Source organism: Nanorana parkeri, unplaced genomic scaffold (assembly GCF_000935625.1).
Source record: "Nanorana parkeri isolate BGI_ZX_2015 unplaced genomic scaffold, ASM93562v1 scaffold360, whole genome shotgun sequence".
Classification (NCBI taxonomy): Eukaryota; Metazoa; Chordata; class Amphibia; order Anura; family Dicroglossidae; genus Nanorana; species Nanorana parkeri.
Window position 1 is genome coordinate 759211 of NW_017306628.1, and position 26714 is coordinate 785924.

At 39.7% G+C, this 26714-nt stretch overlaps 1 protein-coding gene across 1 annotated transcript in view; it reads left to right on the top strand.

Moving 5' to 3' along the window:
- Positions 1 to 26714, top strand: part of KLHL32 (kelch like family member 32) — a 127573-nt gene that overhangs the window by 18406 nt on the left and 82453 nt on the right. The window contains exons 3-6 of the mRNA XM_018558810.1: positions 5809 to 5896; positions 15217 to 15397; positions 19795 to 19902; positions 21909 to 22007. Of these exons, the coding sequence (XP_018414312.1) occupies positions 5874 to 5896; positions 15217 to 15397; positions 19795 to 19902; positions 21909 to 22007 (411 nt within the window). The 5' untranslated portion in view covers positions 5809 to 5873. The remainder of the gene's footprint in view (positions 1 to 5808; positions 5897 to 15216; positions 15398 to 19794; positions 19903 to 21908; positions 22008 to 26714) is intronic.

Genomic DNA, 26714 nt, shown 5'->3' on the forward strand with positions numbered 1-26714 from the left:
CCCCCTCACCTGTTCACGTCTTTGCAGGGAGGAGGCTGTGAGCAGGATCGATCCCTGGTTATCTGGGGGTGATTACTGAGGTCTGCAGCAGACCTCAGTAATCACCCCCAGATAACCAGGGATCGATCTTCCTCACATACATCCTTTCTTTCGGCTGGAGCTCAGAACTGTCAGAGTTCCGGCCGAAGGAAGCCAGAGCTAACAGGAGCTGCTCTGCGGTCTGCATCCAACACAGATGCAGACCGTGGAGCTGCTCCAGCAAGTCAGGTACGCGATCTGCGATCATGTGCCTGACATGTCAGCTGGCTGCGGGCCACATAGTACCGGCTCGCGGGCCAGAGTTGGGCCGCGGACCGGTACTTGGAGACCCAAATTTCCACTCGCCCTCACTTTATTTTTACTCGCCAAATGCGAGCAGGCAGTGGAAATTTTGAGCCCTGCTATAGACCATAAGTGTTACCCTAGAACAGGAAGTGTGAACATAGGACAGCACTGGATTTCTGCCTGGATCAATGTGTTTTCAGTAGCATATTTAATGGACCAAAAGAAGGCATATAAAAGAAGTTAATTGATAAGTATTTATATATACCTGAACAGAAGGAGCAAATTTTAGTACATCACAGACCAGAGTCAACAGTATTACCTTTTATTTTGCTATGTAACTGTACTCTTAAAAGGGAAAATATTGAAGTTGCCCATCGCAACCAGGAGAAATCCTAACGATAATAAAATTAGAATTGTAGACAATATCAACCAATCAGGCATCACCTTTTATTTTGTAGAATAATTAAAGTCTTGTGCAGTTTCCCTTTAAACACTAGTTTAAAGGGAAATACAGTAAACTCTCAGTTATCCGCTATTCAACTTACCAGAACTCTCATCTAACCAGGAAAAACCTACCCCTATTTTGCTGATAATAATATTAATATGAAGTCAATACAGAGTTTATGGTATGGTATAGTATGTGGTATGGCATTAGTTAGACCTATTTTTTATAGCAACTTTCAAGCAACCAAAAACTAAATTTCTCCGGAATCTATCAATCGCCGTGGATGTTGGATAACGGGGAGTTTACTGTATTGATGTTAGCTATTGCAACCAGTCAAAGGGCTGATGGATTTAAACTGGAGAAATGCAAATGAGAATAAATGTAGAATTGTAGACAATATCAACCAATCAAGCTTTACCTTTCATTTTGTAGATGAAATAGGGCCCATTTACACTAGCCTGTCCACTGAAACGGGCGAGTGTGCTGTGACAGCTCCAGTAGTGTGTGTTGCATCGCGCGTGGCCAGAGCTGTCACTGTTTTATATATATATATATATACATATACATTTTTTTATTTATTTGGAGTGTACATTCCATTCAGGTCCCAGCATGGCAGCGTGGTCTGCTGTGCGGTGACCTGCATGTTTGCATTTTATAGCAGTGCACCTTGCACAGCACAGGTCATGTATGAACGGGACCTAAAACAAGAATTCTGATTTTCAGGCAGCTGAAGTTTTGCGCTCATCTCCTGTTATTCAATCAGCCCCCAAATGTTTGTTCAGTTTCTAACTTATAGCAAAGTATGCTAGTTTTCTTCTATAACTAGCAAATAAGTTGTGGAACATATGTTTTAATCCTTTGTGCATAAGTTATGAATGGTCTGTCTGTATTTTGCTCCTAAAAATGAAGGATATGTGACATCAAGGGAGTGTTCCTTGCCTACAGATTTTGGCACCAAAAGGTGTCTGTCTTTCCTGTTTCAGAAAATCCTGAGGTATGAAGCCCAAGGGCACGTAGCATTGGACCATCTGCTTCAGTTTAGCAGCAGACGTTAATTAAAGTATTCTCAGTGAAGAAAGTGTGCGTGTGGAGGCTTTGGAGGAACACAAAACACTCAAGACAAGAAGACCATTTCTAAAACGCATATGACAAAGCTAACAGAACATTACAGTACTAATATTCTGAAACATATATATTCACTAAATTAAATCTGTAGTGTTTTGAACACATTTTCAACCTTAAAAAAATGTTTTAAAATATGTACGTTCTTTTTGTCAGGTAAATATGAAATATTGAATACGAACATTTATTATATGCCACTTGCAGCCAACAGGTGGTGCATCACATCAATTCTCTAGCACTTTGGTGATGAGTTAGTACTATACTATGAAGCCTGAAGTTTGAAGCCATCACCTGCTGTTGTATGGAGGGACCACCCTTTCTCTATTTCATTCAGCTCTGTATGTAGCTTCAATTAGACAGAGACAGCCCATGAGTAAATCGCTACTGCTAGGTTGTATTAGAAAGACTAGATTTTTCTGTAAACATAGTGTCATGGATGCACTCTGTATTCAATTTTATTTCGAAAACATACGTTTTATAAAAACGTATAATGTTTTTTTGTACAATAGTGATATAAATGATCTATTTGTATCCCGCGTCGAAGTAGCCCACCAAAATGTAAGTACAATTAGCCAAAAAACATTGTATGTACCCTTTTGAAGGGGCTTTCAAGTTAAGAAGTAGATTTCCATAATTCTTCTTTGACCTCCTGACATTTACAAGTTCCCCAGCCATGTCCTGCAGGACACACATTTTTAAACTATTACTTAGGCCAGTGATGGGATTTCTAAGTAGTGCAATGACAATAATCAGCTGTTTTCACAGGTTGCTCGATTGCTGGCTGGATGAGTGAGTTGTCGCTCCCTTTCTGATAGAAACACTGCCAGTGACAGAGGAAAACCTTTCCCACCCAGCCAGCGAGGGTGCAACCTGTTCAAACAAGTAAGTATTTCTTTGCCCTTCCTCGTCCTGCATACCGAACCTGTGACTGACAAGCAACAGATCATAAGCATGAAATGAACTTTACTGCAAACAACCCCACCACCACCACCACCTACACTTGCATACATTTAACTTTTTTTAAAAAGATACCAAATCCATTATAGTTTTCCTTTACAATTTTTTTTTTTTTTTCTTTCAGCAGATCTAGCTAGACGTGTTTTGATGTTAAGTACATGCTTGCTAAGTACTGTGTAAATGTAACACTTAACAGATATATTTTACCTCCCACAGTTCTCCCCCCCCAGCAATAAACTTAATTTACAAATCTTAACACAAGGCTGAGGATCTTTATTTTAAGCCATGCAACTGCAACTGTCAAATCTAATTTAACTGTCACGTTTTTGAAAATACGAATCCTTATCTTGGTGTGTTACCAATGAGAACAGGGCCTATTGTCTCCGGAAGGAGGGTGTTATTTTACAGACATCATCCCGGGCCAACATCTATTTCCTGATAAGATAGATCAGAGATGACCGTTTAATTCCTTGTTCTTGTGATGTCCGTTGATGTGACTTTATACATGTTGCCTACCACAGATCAGCCCCCTGATGCTTCCCTTTTTTTGCAGCTTGTCCTAAAGTTACAGATTTACAATTTGAGTTATCACTCGGGCATGGTAGACTAAGGAAATGTTTTCCTTAGTGCAGGTGACTGATGATGCAATTCTCACTTACTGCTTAACTTAGCATAGGCATAGTCTCTTTCCTAGAGCATAAGTACTGCTTTTTAATTATGAAAGATATAGCTTTTATTAAAAAAGTTTACTGATGTAGCCACCCTGCCCTAAATTTAAACTCTTTAAATTTAGTTCTGCTAGGCTGTAGCCAGCCTAAGCCAGATTTGATACTTTTGCTTTTGTTGGGTTGTCCCTATGCTCAGTGTTACTATGTGCTTCTGTCTGCTGCCTGGGGAGTGTACCTGGCAACAGTATGGGAAAATACAATAACCTGAGTTATGAATATACCACTACGAGGTCTATTGCCAGTTGTGCAGACCTAAGAAAGGTTTTCAGTATTTTGAAAAACCTTCTGGAAGCTCTCTAGCTTCTCAGGCTTTGTCTGGGGAGGATGTGTATGGCCTTACAGGCCTGGTGCCTGAAGAGGACACATGTGCTTGTTGACAATAGATCCAAAGCTGGGCAGTTTGCACTGCCTAGCTGGAAGTGTTTCCTGACAGGTGTGAAGCTGAACCTTGGATCTGAGCACCAAGGGTGAGCCCAGAGAAACTGCATAGAAGCTGAGACCTTGTGAGTCTGTTGTCCTTTCAAGCATAAGTGCTTTTACTGCCCTTCAGTCTGTTTTAATATGCAGAGTACTGGTCTTGACTTTAAGGTCCTCCTCTGACTGGAAGAAGTATTTGCAGTGTGTGATCCATGCTGTATTTTGGGGTATCCTGTGACCCTAACCCTCAGTTTAAAGTTTATTGACCCTGTAATAAACTCTATCAACTGTTAAAAAATAACTGGCGTCCATCTGTTCACATCCTTGTTGACCATCAAGAACCCTACCTTCATGTGAAATGTCAGCCCACTTGACTTTTGGGGGGCCTTAACAGCCTTTAGGGGTCAAGCAGGTACTACACTAATTTTGTATATTATGTCAGGAATTTATTGGTGCAAACTTGTAAACCTATATGTTGGCTTGAAGCATATTATAGCCCACATCATTTTAGTTTTTTGCAAGTCTCTACCATTTCCCTATAGACTTCCATCAGGGACTCTGGAAGCAATTTGATAAAATATGTAAATTGTTATAAAATCCAATGTTAAGAAGGGATGACAGATCAAATGCCACAGTAGGCGCCTTTCATGCATATAGTATTGACTGGAAGATTAAAGGGAGAAGCTGAACAATTTAAATCCTAGGGTCCATTGTTACTTCTGTGTATTTGCCATTCAATGGCGGTCTAAAATATTTTATGCGGCTTTAAATTGCACTTATTGAGGAGCACCTGTAATTTAAGTGACTCACACATGTTGTAAATTATATATGTTTATTATAAATGCCTAGTAAGTAAAGGCAGCGCCTTATTTTGCTCTCTTAACTCTGGAACATAAATTGTGTTTCTGCTCATGCTGTTTATAATGCTTACATTTACAGTATTTAATGTATTAATGTATATAGCAACAGCAAATTCTTCACTGATTTACAGAGAACACCCATGTGAGCTCCTACCCTCAAAGCAGCTAATGTAGCTATTGTAGACGCAAACCAGTGCCAATTTGAGTGGAAACCGATTAACCTCCCTCTATGTTTTTCAGCTTTAAGGAGGAAAAAAAAAAGATCTACACTGGAACAACACATGGGGTCTATTCACAAAAGGGTGAAGAGTTTGGCGGAATGGACTAAATAGGCAGAGTCAGCTGTCAATCCCGCAGCTGGGTGGATCTCGACAGTAATGTCAGGATCCGTTCTGGCTGCGGCGTCTCAGTATACCCCTCGCGGTATACTGAGCTTTGGGAACGCTAGTTTGTGTTCTCCCGTGACCCTTAGGAGAACTATGGGGAAAAGCCCATAGTTCTCCTTTAAAGTGATATTAAAGTCAAAATGTTTTAAGCCGTATCAAATGCTGATTAAATCACTTACAGTAGATGCTGCTCCTTGTTGTTTAAATGTTTTAGTTTTCTGTAGCACTGCCCTGATATCCTTCTGTATGGTGGCTCCTTTCAATTCCAGGGTCCTATAGAGCCACCCTTGTATGTGCTAGTAAGCTTTGTGTGTCTCCACAAACACACAGACACAGCAAGGCAAGCCACTTCTCTGCCCTCTGCACTTCTCTGAGAAAATGTGAGTGATGACATCGCTGGTGTCCACATATTAATCATAGATTTACAGGTATAAAATCATAACTCATAACAGAAGTTATAACAAGAAATATAAGAATGTATTTCACAGTCATTTCTTTTGTGTGTGATATATATATATATATATATATATATATATCATTCATCAATGTGTTCTATATTTGTTTTGCAGGTCTGATGCTTGTCTGTTCATTATCTAAAGTGTTAGCGTGAAGATTCAGAAGAGTTGATTGGACGATGCCTTCTGAGATATGCCTCAGGTAAATGTGCTTTGCACTTCTCTCCAAAATCTCAAAGCTTGTCATTCTCATTTACAGTGAACTTAATTGAAACCTCTTTCAGGTTAGTCAGGCAGATGTGAACTGAAAGCCTTGCCTGTTTTGCTTGGTTTAGCACTAGAAAACAAACTTGTAGCATGCTATTGTAACAAATAGTATCCTTGTTAAATTACCAATATTGCCCCACTGACAGCATGGAAAACTCCCAGCTTCCCATGCTATTTTTATTTTTTCATTCATTTAAAGTGACATTGAAGTTACTTTTTTTTAGCCCATTCTGCTTTTAATACTTACCTTAAGTGATGCCTCTTGATCCGATCATCTTCTTCCTTCCACTCCTTTTTTAGCAGTCCCTCCAGCGCTGATGCCGGTCTCTGATCCAGCACAGACTGCTGTTTCTTCCTGTCCTACGGTGTCTGTCCAACATGCACGCTCCCGGCTGCGTGCATTGACTTACAGTGAGTCTCTCCTCTTCCCCTCCGCCGGTGATCTCCTGCACCTGGCTGTTCGGGTCTGTGTTCTTCAGCTGGGAGCGTGCGGCGTGGACTCGGGTAAGTATTTAGTATTTGGCCCCTTTTTTATTTTTTTTTTAATGCTGTGGCATATATCTACTGCTTGCTAGCAGTAGATATATGCAAAAAAAAAAAAAAAAACTTTAATACTACTTTAAACTATGCAAACAAAGTGGGACTTATTTAAATGTTTCTAGGTCTTGAATTATTATATTCACCTTAATAAGATAGCGAATGGGGTAGAAGGGGCTTATTTAAAACGTTTTGTTTTTTTTGCATTTTCTCAAGCAGTGTGTTGTGGCACCCTGGTATGTCTTCTAGCTTCCTCAGGGGTGCCTCAAACGTTTGTGGTAGTGGGACCCTGATGTGAAGGTGGGGAAATTGATATGAAAGAGGGGCTTCTGATGTGGAAGAGCAGCTCCTGATTTGAAGGGTTGACTTTGATGTGAAGGGGGGATCTTGTTTTGAAGGGGGTCCCCCTTGAAATCTATGACATTAGACTTTTGAATTAATTTTAAAGGGTGCCATGACTGAAAAGAGGCTGTATTAGAGCACACTGGACTTAGGGGCTTTTGAGATGCTCTACAAGCTATAGTATATGAGCATATACACAGGTATCTTGAAGTGCCTGCTTTTCTATCAGATATTTAGAAAATGTAAATGCAGTTATTTATTACAAACATGCAGACTCCTTGCAGATTGTGACCTGGCCAGGACTCAAACCAGGAACCCTCTGTGCTGCAAGACAGAAGTGCTAACCACTACACCACTTTGCTGTTTTGCTTTAACATACACAGTAATCATGTACGCTGTGTGATCTGAGGCAAAGCAGGTACACACAATACAAACTCAAAATTTTTGAATATTAATTAGTATGGCAGTGGAAAGATGGGCATCCTGAGTTTAAAACTTCACAAAAAGACTTCTGGGATGAACATGTTAAAAAATACCCAATCTTGGGATGATTTTTGTTGTGACTGAAGTTATATTTAAGTTCTTTAAATGAATAGAGAGATACGAATATAATGACTCGAAATCACTAGGCCCTTGTATCTGTTTCCCTATATCATATCATAATACATGTATTATTTGTCATAACAGTTGTTCTTTTCAGTCCTGTGATTGTTCATTTCAGCTCTTTTTGGCTTTTAATTTCTGTAAATAACAATTGTTATAGCATATATTATCACTGCAACAGCTACAAAAGTTGCGTGGGGATCCTTGTGTAATAAGCAATTTCTTACTCTCAAGTAATCACTGACACCATTGATCCATTTGCTATCTGTAAAGGGGGGAAATTATCCTACTGACCACCAATGTAAGGGGTATGCTACCCACTGATCACCAATGTAATGACGCTGCATTCTGATTACCACCAGTAAAGGGGCCCCTTTTCACTGACCACCACTGAAGGGGGTCCTTCTCCACTGACCGCCTATATAAAACCACTATTATAAGAGGGCGTGTCACTGAATATAAATATAAGTGGACATTTTTTCACAGACCACCAGTGTGGGGGAACACCACAATTTCCTCTGTCTACTTTTCTTTTCTGCCCATTATTATTATGTGTTTCATTTTATTTTTATTACTGAAAATTATTTTCTTGTAAAGAGCAGCCCTAATGTCTCAACATACTGTGCATTCTAATAAACCATAAGCTGTACTAGGGGTTCCCTGAAAGCTGAAAGATATTACAAGAGTTTCTTGATGTTCAAAAGGTTGAGAAAGGATGAACTATAGCTTAGTGAATTGAGCTATGGTCTGATATTTGTATTATTATAGAACAGTGTTCCATAACTTCAAGTTCCCTAGTACAACAAGTCTTTTATTTAGGATTCACCTTCGTGAGAACAGCTGTAGTTTTATTGATGTCCCAGTAACTCAGATTAAGTCACCTGGTCAAGGTGACTGAAATCCTAAAAACAGGATGAAAAACCATGACATGTTGGGGGTACCCAATGATCAGACTTAAGGGATGTTCTTTCAGGCACAGAAAGTAATTTTTTTAACCAGGCTATCAAGCTAGTTGTCTTCCCTTTCTAGTAGATCCCTAGTATAATTAAGCAAGCAGGTATATCTAAAGAAGGCTTGTCTGAATAGCCTCAAGACCTGTCCAGTTACTGTTCTCCTAATATTCCTTTGGCCAGTGGTATTTGACAGTAAATGTCTATAGGTATGAGAAATTGGCCAGAAGAGGTGTGGACCATTTAAATTATATGACCACCTTTTAGAACATAGTTGCCAATCCAATATTACCCACCAGCAGAATAGTTTAGTCATAGATTAAAGAGTTAATAGCTGCTTGGTTTTGATTTGTTACAGAATATGAATTCAGTTAATTATTTTTTTACTTTCACAAAGTTTTTATTACATTTTTGACAAGACACAGAGATGGAATACGCAATGCATCTCATATGACAAGTAGGGTTACACAGTCAATAAAGGTCATGTACCAGTACAGCAGTGGCTTTTATGACAAATCAGACATATCAGATGCTCACAAAGGGACAAAAATGAACATTACATAATCCGCTCATAATAGCAGTACTAGGAGACAAAAAAGAGGGGGGAGGGGTAAAAGCATAGAAAAGAAAAGGAGTAGAAAAAGATCAGAGAGGCATCCAGGACACGGTGAATAAAAAACGGTACTGCAACAGAAATGCTTGGTTAAGGAGTCTCAGAGATGTGCAAGTATTGCATCCATGGGTCCCATACCTTTTCAAATTTACCTTGCGTATCCTTGAGGATGCTACACAGCTTTTCATGTACCATTAGCCACGACAATTAAGAAACGACCTGTCTGAATGGAACTGTCTGGCATTTCCAGGCCTTTGCCAAGGACATTTTTGCAGCCAGAACAACCGTAATTCGTTTTGGGACCTGTATAAACCGGGGACTGAACGATTCAATAAAACATACAGTGGGTCACGGAGTGGTCGGATCCGGAGTACCTTAATTCAGTTTATTTAAAGGCTAATTCTGTTAATGAAATTAGCACATTTATGTTTTAAATGCTTGATGATTAATATAATTAAATCAAGGTCATGGCTAATTTGCCATTATTTTGCACGTTATTAGAAATGCAACCACATGTTTGATATTTATGGAGAACTGTTTAAAGGAGAATAAAAAGAAGTGTGTCAGAACAGGTAATAACTTAAGGTGGTATTGTGTGATTTTCGTTCAAAATTTTTAGTTCCTGGCATACACCATCGTTCGATTATCCCTAGACTACCCTATCAAGCATAGTCAAATGTTGATTTCGGAAATCGTTCATTAGCCATACTAACCAACCAATTTTTGCCGAACGACAGAAATAATTTCCTTTTGAGCATGTGCTGTGTTCTTGCAGATATTTTTGAGGAATGAAAACCCCATTGATTCATCGATTTTTTTTTTTTGTTCGGACAGAAACATTTTTCACAATCTGACTGAACGAAACATTCCGATCGCAATATAGAAAACGAAAATCGGTGACGCACTGTTCAATGTACTATTCAATTTTTGTTAAAAAGACAGTTTGCGTACGATTTCCGAACAAAAATTGCAGTGTATGGACACCTTAAGAACACTATGACATGTGTGCAGCAACAAAACACGCAGGGGTTGATTTTACTATCAGCAAATAAGCTGTTTACTTCACAAGGGAATTTTCAGCTTAGATCAGTGAATGAGGTGACAATTCACTGTGCAAGGAATACCCATTTACAAGCAAAGAAAAAAAATTAACTAAACAGTATTTTTGCTTGCACATATTTGGATCATGGATGTCAGGAGAGCTTCACCACATTCACTGAGCTAAGGGAGAATGACCTTGCAAAATGGACAGCCTGTTTGCCTTTTGTAAGTCAACCCCAGAGAGTGAAATTCAATAAAAACAAGCCAGAGCTCGGGGGCTCTGGGTATAACATGTTATAACTCTAAAAAAAACAAACAGATTACCTTTGCAATAAATAATGGTATATTATTGACATCAGTTTATTTGACTGACAAGAGCCAGCTTATCGCTTCAGTTATCTTCAAGAGTATTCCGGGAACCTCAAAACCTGGGATGTTCTGATATTGAAATGCCAACTTCATCTAGAAAGTTGGTGTTTTTCGACCCCTTCAATTCTGTGCTTCACCATCTGTGAGGCACCCTTCACATTTATGGGTCAGGAGTGGTATATGTGAGGTGATGGGGTGAAGCACCTGCTTCTTAGTTGAAGCTGGTATTTGCTGCTTAACCTCCCCAAGAGTTTTTAGTAGCGTTGCAACACCTACTGTAAATTATTATACTACCTTAGATTAACCTGCTGTATATTGACAAGTATGAGTAAGAGAAAAGAATAGGCTTACAGCTGGCTTTAATATCCCTAGTATTTGCGAATCATTATTGGAACATCTGTGAAAAATAAGTCAAGGCAACTGGACTTGCTGTATTTTTCTTGGACGTTTAACTGGCAGTCTAACCAGCTTTCTCAATTCAGAATCTGAATTGAGAAAGCTGGTTGGATGACCAGTGAAACGTCTTCAAGAAAAATACAGCAAGTCCAATTGCCTTGACTTATTTTTTACAGATATACCATGACCCGGATGAATGAGAACCTTCACAGACATTATTGGAACAATTCTTAGGAATTATTTAAAATCTTGACTTTGAAAGTGTTCTCATTTACTTTACTGATTTGGAAGCTGTAACATTTTAAACATCTGGGTTCAAATTTACAATTCAGTAAATAAATACTAATATACCTGCACTGCACTATTGAATTACAAAACCAAAAATACTGCACAAAAGTGAAAACTTCCTGGTTGCGGGGGAGGAGATTGAGGGCAGAGAGCCATAGGCTCATTTTGCCGTCAATCAACCTGTGGGGCAGAGAGGAGGGGCGTGGCCTGCCTCAGGGCTGTGTGTGTCTATGGACAGCCGGGTACGAGCACACATGAGTGACTCCACAGCAGCCGCTTAGCTGTTGTAGGCACCCATGTGGTGGGCGGTGGAGACAGTGATGTGGGCCCACTAGAAAACGAGGACCTGAAACATTTAAAACACAACAAACCTGCATATTATCTGTGCCTCCCTTCCATACAAATAAAAAGAGCAAGGTTTATTGTAACTTTAACGTCCAAGGAACCCATTTTTATTTTTGCATAGGAACAAGGTGGGATTTAGGCCTAAAACTTCTGGGTTTTATAAAGGGCAGGTGGCCTATAGCTGTAGAATGCTATGCTTTTCTTGGTAGCTGCATTTTTTTGCATAGGGACAAGGTAGAATTTAGGCCTATGTTTTTTAGTACCCAGTGTGCATTGCCATCCCTGCCATGTTTGCTACACCAGGACAAGGATAGCTTTACAAGTAAAACAAAACCTCTAAAGTTAAATAAAATACTGTATATAAAAACATTTGTAAATAAGTAAAACTTCTAATTTGAAAAATAATTGTATATACCAGCTATAAACACAATAGACAGTCCATGACAGTCAATGTCCTACCCCAGACTGCATCTTGGATCTTTTTTTTTTTTTAACTACTGAAGGAAGATTTAAGGAAGGACAGCAGCCTAAGGCTGCTTTTTTTTTTTTCTTTTGCTGCTGTCTGTCCTTCCCCCTGCATTGTAGAATGGGCAAGCAGCTTCTTTCTTTTTTGCATAGTGACGAGGTGAAATTTAGGCCTAAAAAAACCCTTCCTTTTTTTAAATGTAGTATTTAGTGTGCAATGCTGTCCCTTCTGTGTTTGCTTAGCAGGGTAGCAAAAGCCTAACTGACAAACAGACCGTTTAGACAAAAAAAACCCCTGAAAATAAAGGGGATTTCCTAAATGTAAAAGCAGCTATTGCAATATAAAAGATTCACCCGGAGAGTCTAGGTTTTGAATGCTGTGTCCGGGTTTCATGGCAGCAGAAACCCAGACACAAGATATCAGGCAGACAGTGGCAACCAAAATTAAGATAGGGGCTACTGGCCCCCCACTGAAAATAGTCTCAACTGTGATAATTACATATGAATGGATGGAGCTATTTACATATGAATAAGCCACGACTCATTCTCAAAAAAAAAAATGTCTGCGCTTCGCTTGAGTGTTCGGGTTTTGCTTGAAGAAAAGGTGGCCCTAGTGCACAACACTAAAGTATGTGATAACATGCTGCAAACAAAGGGCAGCTTTGCCGGCATCAGTAAAACGTATACGCGAAAGACCCCAAAAATAAACTATGCATTCCCAAAACAAACCCTGATTTAGGGAAGGATAGGCAGCCTATGATCACACTTTTTGCTAGTACCGCCCCTTTGGCCTGGCCAAAGGATTTTCCACATCCGTTTTCTTCTGCCTTCTCCCTGCGTTGTGGAAGGGCGGGAATCCTATGGCTGTAGGTTTTCCCCTTGCAGCTATGCCTCTAGTATGGGAGATCCTGCCACCATTAGAAAAAGCAGATAAGAGTTTGTTCGCATTGCCTCCTAAAAGTGGGGCATTTTCAGCTCCCTCTAAGAGGGTGGCAGTAGTTCCTGTTGAAATATTTCTCTTGTGAAACGTCCCCCCTTGAAGCCTCCCAGCACATTTTCTCCTTATCACCAGCACTCCAACCCTGGAGTGCCGCTTAAGAGACTGAGTGTGGTTTCCACAAAATGTATTATACCTTAATTTTAATTTTATCACAAAAATAAACCCTAACTGGCAAAACAGCTAAACTTAACCCATCCCTCAATAAAACACTTTTACTGTATATGTAAGCCTAAACCTACCCGATAAACTAACTCTATACCTGATCCATACTGAAATATTACATCAATACCCATTATCAGTTGAACTATTTTACAGTACCAATAGTGTGCAGCAAGTTATATAGGAAATGACTGCTTCCTCACGAGCCTAATCACACAGGCATTTTGCTTTGTGATAGAATCCCTTAGTCTGCCTGGTTAAAGCATGTTTTTCACTTGAGCTTATGCACAGTAATAGCTTAAATAAGATTTATATGCTCTCATCTGATTTCACAGTTCATTTTGGACAAGGTCACTATGAGTATGTATTTTAGTCTTAATGTAATGGCTTCAATCTAGTTTGCATATATTAAGATCTTTATATACAAAATGAGGATGCATGGGGCACAATGTCATAAGCAGATATAGGGGTCTATTCACTAAGCTGCAGTAGGCAGCCGAGTGAACAACCGACCCCAAGTGAAGTGAGCGGAACACTGTTCGGCTATTCACTTCAGGCTTGTACGGCTGATTTCAGCTGCATATCGGCTGAAATCAGCTGTACATCGGCTTGCTTTGCATTGCTTCGGGTCAGCCGAACATGCTCAGCATGTTCGGCTGACCCGAAGTGCAGAAGGAGTTCGACTCAGCCGATCCAACATCTGGATCGGCTGAGCCGAACCTCCGGCAGGCTACTCGCTGCTGTTCGGCCTATTCTTTTAGATGCCGAACAGCAGTGAGCGAATAGCCGAATGCCGCTGAGCGGCATTCGGCTGGGCTGTTTTGCTCGGTTCGCCCAGGAGAGAAACACTGCTTTTTAATTTTTTTTCTTTATTCTGACACGGAGCCGTGTCAGCATAGAAGAAAAAAAAAGAAGATTTTTGCCCATAAGAATGCATTGCTAGATTCCTATTGGCTATTTCAATTTGCAATAGCCAATACTAAACTAGCATTGTACCTGCCCTCTGCTGATGGACCTGATGGAGAACTGCAGCAGAAGGTGGGTACAATGCTAGTTTACTATTGGCTATTGCAAATTGAAATAGCCAATAGGAATCTAGCAATGCATTCCTATGGGCAAAAATTATTATTTTTTTTCTATTCTGACACGGCTCCGTGTCAGAATAAAAAAAAAAAAGAAAAAGCAGTGTTACTCTCCTGGTCGGCTGGGAGTGGGAGACTCCCGGAGCGCCAGGGAGAGTTAGCTGTCTGGAGATCAGTGTCCCTGGTTAGCAGGTAACCAGAGGCGCTGTTCTCTCTGCAAGTGGCCGGAGCCAGCCATAAAATCACGGCTGGCTCCGCCCAGCTGTCAGGAGCAGGCTGTCGGTCGGCCGCTCGGCCAGCTTCGGTTTTCAGCGTGGCCCAGCTGAGCCAAGGCATATGCGTTCGGCTCGACTGAGTCGCTCGGCCACATTCGGGAGCTGTACAGGCTATAGTGAATAGCCCGTACAGCACCCCTTCGGTTCTAGTGAACCGAAGGGGCCCTGGGGCCAAAGCTAGCCGAAGGATCGGCCGAATCTACGGCTAGATCCTTCGGCAGCTTTGTGAATAGACCCCATAATATCAGAAGTGCCTCTGATTTTACAAGGCTTATGGAAGACAATGCGTGACTTTCTTGTATATTAGCTAGATATGCTAATAAAACTAATACCATCTCATATTCTCCTTAGTAAATATATGGGGGATACACATTTACAAACAGTTTAACCAATGAAAGATCTCTATTCTGAAACAGGTACAGAGTTCAGTATGAGCAAAGCCTATAAGAACACACATTGATGTGACATAATGGTCCCACAGAGCTTTACTCTACAGTTAACAAAAAGAGTGCTGGCCAAAACCCTGACAGTGGTCTATGTAGATATATGGACCCCCCATTGTGTTCCTACTCCTATCAAGGCTGATAGCTGGTTAAAATCACCAGATATTGAGCAGTGTGTATGTTATATTTGTAAGTATTCTTAGGCCTGGATGTGATTACTACTGCACAAAAAAACTTAGTATATGCTGTTGGAAGCAAAAAAAATGTTTTCTATATATTTTCTTTATGTATTACAATGCTTTTGGTGTGTTGTTTGATCACAAATAAGCATATTTTATGTTTTACAGTATCCAAGAAATGCTTACGGGTCACAGGCATTGCCATTCTATGTCGCATAAAGATGCTGTCCTGTCTGCATTAAACCAACAAAGGAATGATGGCATTCTCTGTGATGTTACTCTCGTTGCTGAAGAGCAAAAGTTTCATGCCCACAAGGCTGTGCTGGCTGCATGTAGTGATTATTTTCGGGTAAGTCCTTACAGCTTTTTAACTTACACAATGTATGATTAATAAGGCAATATTAATTGTCAAATATTATCCTTATATCTTGTTTTTTTAATCTGAAATATATGAATACATTATATAAGGCTCATGCACATGGACACTTGGTGCCATACAACTTCAATTCAGATAAAGATCCCTGCCTGGGAGCCACAGGTGCTGTGTACAGTCATCCATAGAAATCGATGTATGCATGCGGGTATACGCCGGACTTGCATAAACATGCACAGACATACAACCCTGACTGCAGACAGTCAAGAGAGCCCATTCATTTAGTAAGTCAAATAAAGATTAGGAACTGCTTTTGCATTTTGGAAAACACCACATACAACATTGCTAAAACACTACGGCAATCAGCAAAACCGTGTTTATCTTAAAGTTTAAAATTGTGGTACAATTTAGCATCTTCTGAGTAGACCTTCAACTTCTTGCTATATGTTTCTGTGCTGTGCAACGTCCCTCTTATGCATCAATGTACAAGGTTGCAGTGTGTACAGAAGGAATGCAGTGTTGGACCCAAGGAACATACAGATGGACCTGCTTTTTCACAGGGAAATTTCAAGGTAATTCAGTAAATAAGGACAGCAGCATCAATAGGAATATATTGGAAAATGATGTCACTGATATGTTGGTTTGCAAAGCAACATGAGGCAGCCTAATAGACACCTAACCTTGCAAAACGTTTTGTTTCAAATCAATTTGTTCTTTTATTTTTTTTTCATTTTTCGGATTTCGGATCCGAAATTCGAATTCAGTTCGATATTCATTATTCAGATCTCGGATCCTTTTAAAATGTTTCCATTTTTTTTTGGGGTGGGGTTCTTTAATTATAAATTAACTTAATTCATTTTTTTTTTAAATGAGGTCCATACTGGTCCTCTTACACCGTACTGGTCATCTTAGTCCATACTGGTCATTTTAGTCTGTACTGGCCATCTTAGTTTGTACTGGTAATCTTAGTCTGTACCATCTTAGTTTAGTTTTGAACAAAATTCGGACGAAATTCAGAATGAAAATTCGGATTCATATTGGAATTCGGAAATGGCAATAATTTTCAAAAATGCCAATAATTTTCAACGCAGCTCATTCAATTTTTAAATCGAACAATCAAAAATGTTTCATTTTGTCAAGCCAGGTGGTACATGCAGGGCCACCTATGGCTTGCATTTTGGCCAATTCAGGAGCTGTCTATGGCCAACTTAAGTGTGCCTAAACCCTCCTTGCCCCCAAAGTCTGAAGCATGTTAGGATGAGAGTGTTATATAATGCAATAAAGCCTAATTTAAAAAAATGCTGGCACTCCTACTTTGTACCTAATTTCTGGTTTGCTGGGGACTGTGGGAGTTAATATAAAGATAATGACTATTATAAATGGTTACTGTCAATTGATTGATTGCTCATCCACTGTATAAATGCTGCAGATTTTTAGTGAATCCTGCAAACCAAAGTGCAAAAAGAATAATATTACAGTTCATTGTAATGCATGCAAATAACAGAGACATGTAGAGTGGTACCTCGGTTCACGAACGCCTCTGTTCACGAACAATTCGGTTCGCCACCAGGAAGTTTCTCAAAATTTTGCCTCCGTTCACTAACTCTGCCTTGGGTTATGAACACGACCGCGGCCATCTTCCCCGCTCTGACACATGGTCGTGGCTTCCTGTACTCGAGATTGCGGTCGCAGACAGGGCTGTGGACACTTACTGTGAAGCTTTTTTGTGTGCTTTGTAGAACAGTACTGTACAGTATTACTGTATTCATTCCAGCATGGCTCCCAAGAAAGTGTAGAGCAGGCATGGTGGGGAAAAAGAAAGCGCAGAGCATTAATGAAGGTGACAAGAATGTGCAGAGCGTTAATGAAGGTGACAAGAATGTACAGAGCATTAATGAAGGTGACAAGAATGTGCAGAGCGTTAATGAAGATGAAAAGAATGTGCAGAGCATTAATGAAGGTGACAAGAATGTGCAGAGCGTTAATGAAGGTGACAAGAATGTGCAGCACGTTATTGAAGGTGACAAGAATGTGCAAAGCGTTAATGAAGGTGACAAGAATGTGCAGAGCAAGAATGGTGGTAAAAAGAAACTTGTGGCTAAATTTTTTTCCCCATATGGTTCAGAACGGATTAACCTGATTTACATTGAACCCTATGGGAAAATGTGATTCGATTCACAACCAATTCGGTTCGCGACCAGAATCGTGGAACCAATTAAGTTTGTGAACCGAGGTACCACTGTATTTGTAGGACTGCATCCCCTTTTTTTTTCTATGGTAATGATTTTAACGTGCCTGTTAATATACATTAAAAAAAACTTAAGGGAGAGTACATTGTACAACCATACAAGAACAGTAAACCTAGTAACGTTATGTTAATGCTATGCATTCGATGAAAAGCATTTCAATGAGAAAATGTTAGTGTCTAAGAAAGAAATTGCCTAGCGTGCCAATCTCTAAAGAATATAGAGACATACACTTACATGAATTGTCATGCAGTTGGGAAAGTGCAATAAAATTAGTGATTTATCTGAAAATGAATGGCTGCAAGACAAAGGAAGTACAGAGCAGATTATCAGGATGTCAAACTCATTGACTGGAAAGCTAAGATATCTGTAGTTCTCCACAGAGATACTACATTTCATTTCTAACATTTACCAATTTATAAACCTGTTGAACTCTGGGAATTAGTGAAATTGTACTCCTACAGTTGGGCCCCACTGCACTGCAAGTGTTAACTGCAGGTTAAAGCGGACCTTTATCCCCTTTCACTAAAAATCACATCAGCATGCAGCTCTGCATGCTGATTTAGAAATATCTTACATTCATTAGTTAAACAAACTTGTTTTTCATTTACTTACAAATAGAGTTTATCTACTTCCTGGTCCTGTTCTGGAACAAATTATGTAATGTGCCAAAGCATTGCATCCTGGGAAGGTTGCATCAGCAGAGCATTGCTGGGAAATCTCATCTGTAATCCCATGAGATCTCAGGGAGAGACATTTTCCTCGCTTGAGATGATGTGCATGATCAAATGTCTAGTCAATATGTGTCAGATTTCCAGGAGGTAAAGGGAGAACTAGTAATCTGCCCTAAGTTAACTTGGGGCGCGGGGGAGGGGTAGGGGTTGTGTACTGCTCTTTTTCATGTAATTAGACAAGTGGATTATAATGGGGAATATTACACTGTAATGTTCCCTATTATAATCTATTTCTCTGATTAAATGATTACAGACAGGCCTCTGTTCTATCAAAGTTTGAGACTACGTTAGAATGTGTGACCAGTGACGTGGTCATACGTTTTAACGTAATCCCGCCCAGTTTTTCGGCGGTGGAATAGGTGAAGCATTCCAACGCTTTCTCCGCTGTTCCAGGACAGGTCGGCATCGCAAATCGCATGTGCAGGAGAACCGATCTGCCCGGAAACAGCTGATCGGTCCTGAAATGTCACTTCCATCCGACTTTGTGAGTGCGGTGGAATGTGGGATCGCAGTCGGAAAGTAGTGACATTTCAGGACCGATCAGCTGTTTCAGGGCAGATCGGTCCTCCTGCACATTCGATTTGCGCTGCCGATCTGCCCTGGAATAGCTGGGAAAGCGCTGGAATGCTTCAGCTACTGGTGGTCACACATTCCACCGCCGAAAAACTGGGCGGGATTACGTTAAAACGTATGACCACGTCACTGGTCACACATTCTAACGTAGTCACAACCTTTGATAGAACACCGCCATCAGGGGGTATGTCCGGTACCCATGTGAGGGTTCTGGGGGGCATCTTACATGGGTATCAACTGTACTGGGGTGTCATGGCAGAGGTGACAGGGGAGGGGGTGGAGGAGGCTGGGCCCCAGCAGCAGCAGGTCCGATCCGCTCCCGCGCCCCCCCTCTGTCTTGGGAGGGGGGCCCAAGATAAAATCTTGCACCAGGGCCCTTTGGTTATTAGGTCCGCCACTGTTCAGAACTGCTTATACACTTGGATACAGCTTGTGCATTGCATACATAAATAGTAGATGGACATCATCTCAGTTTTGTGGTGTGTGTGTGAGATTAAGTCCACTGCCTTCTATTTTAAATTGCAATAGCCAATAGCAGACTGGCTATTGCATCTGCCCACTGCCTGCTGTCAATCAGCAGAGGAGCGGACCTAAAAGATAACTTTTTCTCTCAGGTCCACTCCTCTGCTGATTAACAGCAGGCAGTGGGCAGGTGCAATACTTTCCTTGCTGACTGGAAGTGGTAAGTCTGCACCCTATGACCCTATGAAGTGTTTAAAATATTTTTAGTCTTGAACAAAATAAAAAATAAATATGGCTGCATATTTCTTATGTCTTGTTTCTGGAAATGGTTCATATGATTATTATTTTTTTCATCCAGGCAATGTTTAGTCTATGCATGGTGGAAAGTGAAGCCGATGAAGTTAACTTGCACGGTGTGACCAGCCTCGGATTAAAACAAGCCCTGGATTTTGCCTACACTGGGCAGGTACTGTACACAGTTAGTAACATCTAGCAAATCGCTGTACATGCTTACAGACCACACAGTACTACGGACTTGGTATTTTAGAAATCACATTGCCCAGAGTAGAACAGAATGTGTTCTTTGGTACAAACATCACCCCCTTTGTTATCAACCATAGTTAAACCAAAATGTGTAGCTGGAATGGCAAGAGACCCAGCTTAAACTGCATGCAAAGCCAAAAATTGTAATGAAGTGTAAAAACCCCGTCAGGTTTTATTGCTTTTCGTGTCCCCCATTGGAGACCATTATCTCAAGTACAAAAGGTTTTATAGTCTGACAGGAACAGGAGGTGAGGGAAATCTTCCAATGGGGGCACCTGTTGCTGTGAAAACTGTCTGAGAGGGTATTTCCCCTCACTTTGCCGAGATTTTTTCTCATGTCCTGTTGTATCTCTGGGACATGAAGTGAAGGGAAATCTCCCAATAGGACAATAAATAAATAACTTTAAAAAAAATGACAGGGGTTTTAACCATCCTCTACCTTATCCAAAACAGTAAACATGAACTTTGGGCTTACATAGACTTTTTGCATACACATTATCCACCACTGCCAATGTCCTACACTGGGAAAATGCAAATTTAGGATTGTACTAAAAGCTCACTGTACACTTTTACAATCTGACCACACAAATGTCTTAAAATCCATGAACAACTATGTAGTACAAGGGCATGCCTGATTGGATGCAAATTGATGGCATAGCTTTAGTGGGTCTTCAATTATACAGTATTGTATAGAGCATATGTTAAACTTTTAGCACAATCCTAAATTTGTATTTTCTGCAAATGTATGTAAAAAAACCCCAAAACAAATAAATATATATTTTAAAAAAATAGAACTAAAAAAAATATATATATATGGGACTAAACATATTGATATTTTGTTTAGGACCCCTTGCACGCAGGTAAAAAGATGGATCTTAGCAAAATGCTAAATTTGTATTTTCTGCAAATGTATGTAAAAAAACCCCAAAACAAATAAATATATATTTTAAAAAAATAGAACTAAAAAAAATATATATATATGGGACTAAACATATTGATATTTTGTTTAGGACCCCTTGCACGCAGGTAAAAAGATGGATCTTTAGTGGCAGACAGGATCAAGGAAGCCTTAATAGGCTGCCTCAATGCATCACAATGCATTGTGGTGCACTGCAATGCAGATGTGTTGGGGTGTAATTTAGTGAAAAGGGCCCATAAAATGTGAAAGTCTCAATAAAAATGACTATAAGGTATACTCCAAAACTTTGGTGTTCAGCATATAGTGTGTGCATTTTATTCTCCTTTTTTGGTCCTTTCTACAGTAATGAAAGTGCAATTGATGGTGAAAAATGGTGAATTGTATATGCCTTTAGTATATCCAGATTTTTATGCATTTTCCTTTACACCAGAAATAGAATTGGTATTTTTATTATTTAGCCTATGGCGCCATCTAGTGACTAATATGTAGACTTCCAGCAACTTGATTTTAGACACATTTTTACCCATTGTATTACTAACAAATATACTGTAATTTTAGTATTGCTATGATTTATTTATTACTATAAATGTAAATATTGAATTTTATTTCTGTTGATAACAGTATACATTTTGATAATCGTATACATTTGAAAAACATGAAATAATATTTTATTACAATATATGTAAATATCGCAAACATTCTTGCAGTGCTGTTCTTCCTGATTTACTAATATGAAATGAGGTGAAGTAAATACAAGCAGCCATTGCAGGGGAATTAGCTTTTCTTGCACACGGTTGCTTATTTATGTGTTGGAGTACAATATATATATATATATACACATACTGGTTGCCAGTATATATGTCTCCTGGCAACCAGTGACATCAGTGAGCTGGAAGGGACACCAGACAGAGGTACCGTGCAAGGAGGCCAGTAGATTGCCAAGATGCATAGCATTGATATTTAGTGACTAAGTTATTTATTTATTTTAACTGCACTTGTTATTTTATTAGATTCTCCTGGAACCCGGAGCAATTCAAGACGTACTGGCTGCTGGTAGTCACTTACAATTACTCGAGCTCTTGAACCTCTGTTCCCAGTATCTTATCCAGGTAGGAGTCTTATAATTATACCTAACATTTAAAGAAAACATGTAACAGAAAAATCTGCGTAATTGTATGGGCTCTGTAATTCAAAATCATACAAAATAGATCTAAAAAAAGCATGGTCCTCAAGGATTTTCCCTTTAGTAACTGTGTGGGCTGGGTAATTGCAGCCTTTTTGCTACCTGAGTGTAAAGTGGTGCATCCCTCAAAAAACAAACAAACTATCAATGTTATTTTCTGTCCCTAAAACCAAGGTTGAGTACTGTCACATAACTAATCAACAGCCACAGCGTGGCTCTTTAACAGCTTGACAGGTACTCGGGATACTAGCAGAGAACACATTGCTACCGACTGTGCTATTTCTAGTACTATTTCTATAGTAATATTTCTATCAAGAAGGCATCTCAGTCTCACTACTTTATAGTGACAAAGACCTTGTGCTTGGGTTCTAGTGATTTGTTCCCATATGCTTTCTGGTATCCAATATTTTTTGTTCCTGTATGTTTCTTGGCATCTAACATTTTTGTTCCCATTTCAGGCTCATTGATTTTTGTTCCTGTAATTTCTCAGGCATCAAGGGTTTTTTCATTATTGTCCATATGTCCTGCCTATTTTTTTCTTATGGTGTTTGTTGTTGTTTCCCTATGCTAATAATACTGTTATTTTGAATATCCATTGTTGGTATTGTGGTTTTATTATTATCACTATGTATGGACACTGTAAAGTCATAGAATATGCTGCCCACCACTCTACAGTGGCCCTCAAAAGCAGTAATATTTTGTGCAAGCAGCTGTGTAATGCCCATTTTATTGTGCAGTACAATGAACTGTAGTTATGTGGTGGAAAAGGTATGGGTTCATGAGTGCAAATGCCAGATATATATTGATGGTACTTGGATCTCAAGTAATTTGCTTTGAAACATGGGATATATGAATAAACACATTTGTCACACAATTACTGGGGAGACATTGCAAACCACATTTGCCTTATCATTCCCCAAAATCAATGTGTTAATGGTGCAGGCTGTAACATTCCCCTTATTTATACCTGAATTAGATTTACATTTTTAGCATGTTCACCAGTCTCCTTAATTCCAAATTCACCATGCGGATAACCCAATGATTGCTTATGGTGGCTCAGAGTCCATAGTGCTGAAACAATTTTTTTAACATTTTATTTTAGTTCCTTTATTAACTTTCTGTAAAAAATGTAAGAATAAATGACCTACCAGTCCAGCACCCTAGGCATATAGGCTAGTATCCCTATGGCTCTGAGACAGCAAGTATTCGGCTCTATGGCATGTGAAGCTGGCCTGCATGCCATTGAGCATTGCCATTGAGCATCTGAGGGGATGGCCAAAGGGGGTATCCGAGAAATGGGATACCCTTCCCAAGAACCGTTGTTTGCTGCTTATAGATAGTAGACTCTCAGGAGGTAATGCTGCGATCAAGTGCACTTATGTACAACCTACCTCACTGTGCCAACTACTGTCTGGTGAAGTGATAGAAAATAAAAATTTTACGACTTTAAAATATATTCATATGTATCTAACGTTCTTCAGCATGTCTTCCTTAGTTCTGCCTAGGTTTCAGATAAAGGAGCAAAACTTCCTTCTCTTTCCACGTTTCCACTGGGGGAAACGGCGGTAGCTGAACTTGAAGGGCTTCTGTACTTCTGCTGTGAACTTTGAGAATGAATTGCTCCACAGTGCCTGCATAGTTTAGAGGGGGCTTGTTTTAAAACTAATTTACTGCTTGTAAAAATATGTAAATGTTCGAATGTTCATAGCTTGGCCACTGATTCACATAAAAGGATTAAATATGCACAGTGGGCTGCCGTTGACCTCCTTCTAAAAATAAGTAATATTTATTTATGACAGATATTTATATAGTGCCGACTATGTACGCAGCACTTTTACATTAGCCCCTGCTCTCAAGGAGCTTAGCCCTCGTTCACACCTGAACGTTTTGTAGTGCGTTCTACGCTCGACGAACGCTCTACAAAACGCTCAAAAATGTAAATCCCATTGTATTCAATGGTCTCGTTCCCACCTTGGCGTATTTCCGTCCGTCCCTAACGCGCTACAAAACGGCCCACGCCTGAAAAGGTACATGTCCTACTTTGGGCCGTTTTGTTGCGCGTTTCCATTGGGATACAGCCAAGTAGCCTTCGGAAACGCGCGTTTGTCACGCAACTTTTTTCTGCGAATCGCGATAAATATGCACAGTGGGCTGCCGTTGACCTCCTTCTAAAAATAAGTAATATTTATTTATGACAGATATTTATATAGTGCCGACTATGTACGCAGCACTTTTACATTAGCCCCTGCTCTCAAGGAGCTTAGCCCTCGTTCACACCTGAACGTTTTGTAGTGCGTTCTACGCTCGACGAACGCTCTACAAAACGCTCAAAAATGTAAATCCCATTGTATTCAATGGTCTCGTTCCCACCTTGGCGTATTTCCGTCCGTCCCTAACGCGCTACAAAACGGCCCACGCCTGAAAAGGTACATGTCCTACTTTGGGCCGTTTTGTTGCGCGTTTCCATTGGGATACAGCCAAGTAGCCTTCGGAAACGCGCGTTTGTCACGCAACTTTTTTCTGCGAATCGCGGTAAAAAAACGCGCGACAGACGCGCATATGCAATACGCCTAGGTGTGAACGAGACCTTACAGTCTAACCAGGGGCCCCAAGCGCTGCAAGGCAGAAGTGCTAACCACTACGCCACTAAACTGCTTCAGAGCTGTATGATATTGGAAGAGCAAAAGTGATAAAAGCAGGTCCTCATGCAAAACAGACTTTCCCCTGATAGTCAAAAAAGCTATTTAAAAAAGAAAAATAGTTGCACGCTCACTACATACTCTATGAAGAGATTTTAATGTAGCAAATGAAAATCAAATGAAATAAAAAAGATACAAGTCAATACAAAACAAAAAAATAATGACAGTAATCAGAATTTACCTTGATGCTGGCATCTACAGTGTATAATAAAAAGATATTGCCCAATGACCCGTAGGAAGCATGCAGATAAGGAAAGGCAGAGTGAAGTCAGGACTCTTAAGCTGCATATTTGTTCCAAGTCTGTGACTGAAAGTTTTGAAGCCATTTGATCAACATGACAACCAGTAAACTAGCAATGGGAAGGGTGTTCATGTTCCTCCTTCAGCTTCTTATTTTAAACACTGTAGTGCTTAGCAGAAATAATACAGTGAATCACCTGTGCCTACCACTATTGTAAAACAAATACACATAAAAAAGTTAACAAATAAGTGATGCAAAAAAAGGCTTTAAAAATAAATATTTTTGTCTTTCATTAATTCCTCTTCACGTACATTTAGTCTTCACCCAAGATTGATAACACACTTACCATTTTATTTTCCATTCTATTATGGAAAGGCAAATGAACATGTGTATAACCTTGAGGCCACAAATCCTGTTAATCGGAATGCTCCTGATGAGATACTCTTCACTATTAACCAAAGGTCCGTATACAATTAGAGGTTTGCGTTCATGCAGCTATATATGCTTCTCCTCATTTGTACCTTCATTCATGTATCAGCCTTCTAAAAGAAACAAATTGAAATCCACAGATTTAATAGATCACAAATGTTAAAACAATAGCAATTCACAATAGTACTTCCGCTCTCTCTATAGCCCTATCCCTGCGGCTAGTCTTTGCTGTATACATAGACTGCAATGCTGCCTCAGGTGGACAGAAGCTACGCCCACAAATGATGCCACCAATCTCCACCCCAATGCATCTCTTCCCGATTGGATTTTGTCAAGGGTACATCTAGATCACTACACAGATCTTTCTTATAGGAAGCGTCTTATCATACCACTATAGTAGCACTTACATAATCATTGCACTGAAGCTAGAAGAACATATGGGAAACAAGGAAGAGACAAACAGGATGTCAAACTGGCAGGAGGAAAAAGAAAAAGTAGAAGGGAGATGTATGGATGGAATTTTTTATTTAGGTAAGGCTAGATTAAATAAGGAGGAAAGTAATTAATTTGGGATTTAAATGTGCCCCTAAGAATGCTTTGGATACATTTGTGTACATAGATGTACATAAATACATAAGAAAGCTTAACATAACTATTTTCTAGGCAATCCTGTTCAGCAGAAAACTTCTTATTGCATACAGACATTTAGTTAAAGTGATATTAAAGTCAAAAGGTTTTTAAACTGTATCAAATGCTAAATATATAACTTTTAATGGATGCTTCTTCTTGATGTTTAAAAGTTTTAGCTTCCTGAAGAATCAGCTGGTCATCCTGTTATAGGGTGGCTCCTTTCCCTTGCAGGGTCCTATGGAGTCACTCTTGTGTGTTTCAGTAAGATGTGTGTGTCTTCACAAACACACAGACACAACAAGGCAAAACACTCCCCAGCTCCCTGCTCCCACTTCCTATTTTCTCCAAGTGAGTAGATTGACAGCTGCTTGAGACTTATCTGTCCCTTGTGATCGTGTACTGGACAGGAAGCTCAGGGAAGCTGAGCTAAGAGAATTGGAGTCAGCAGAAACATGATGGCTGTAAGTGTTTGGGAAAAAAAATACTTTGCTGGGAAATCTGAATTAATTATGGAAAAAAAAGTTTGAGTTTAATATTACTTTAACATTTTCCCATCCGGAGCTTAAAATTCCCATCCTAAAAAACAGCTTAAAATTGCCATATAATTACAGTATATATTTTCTGAAAGCAGAGG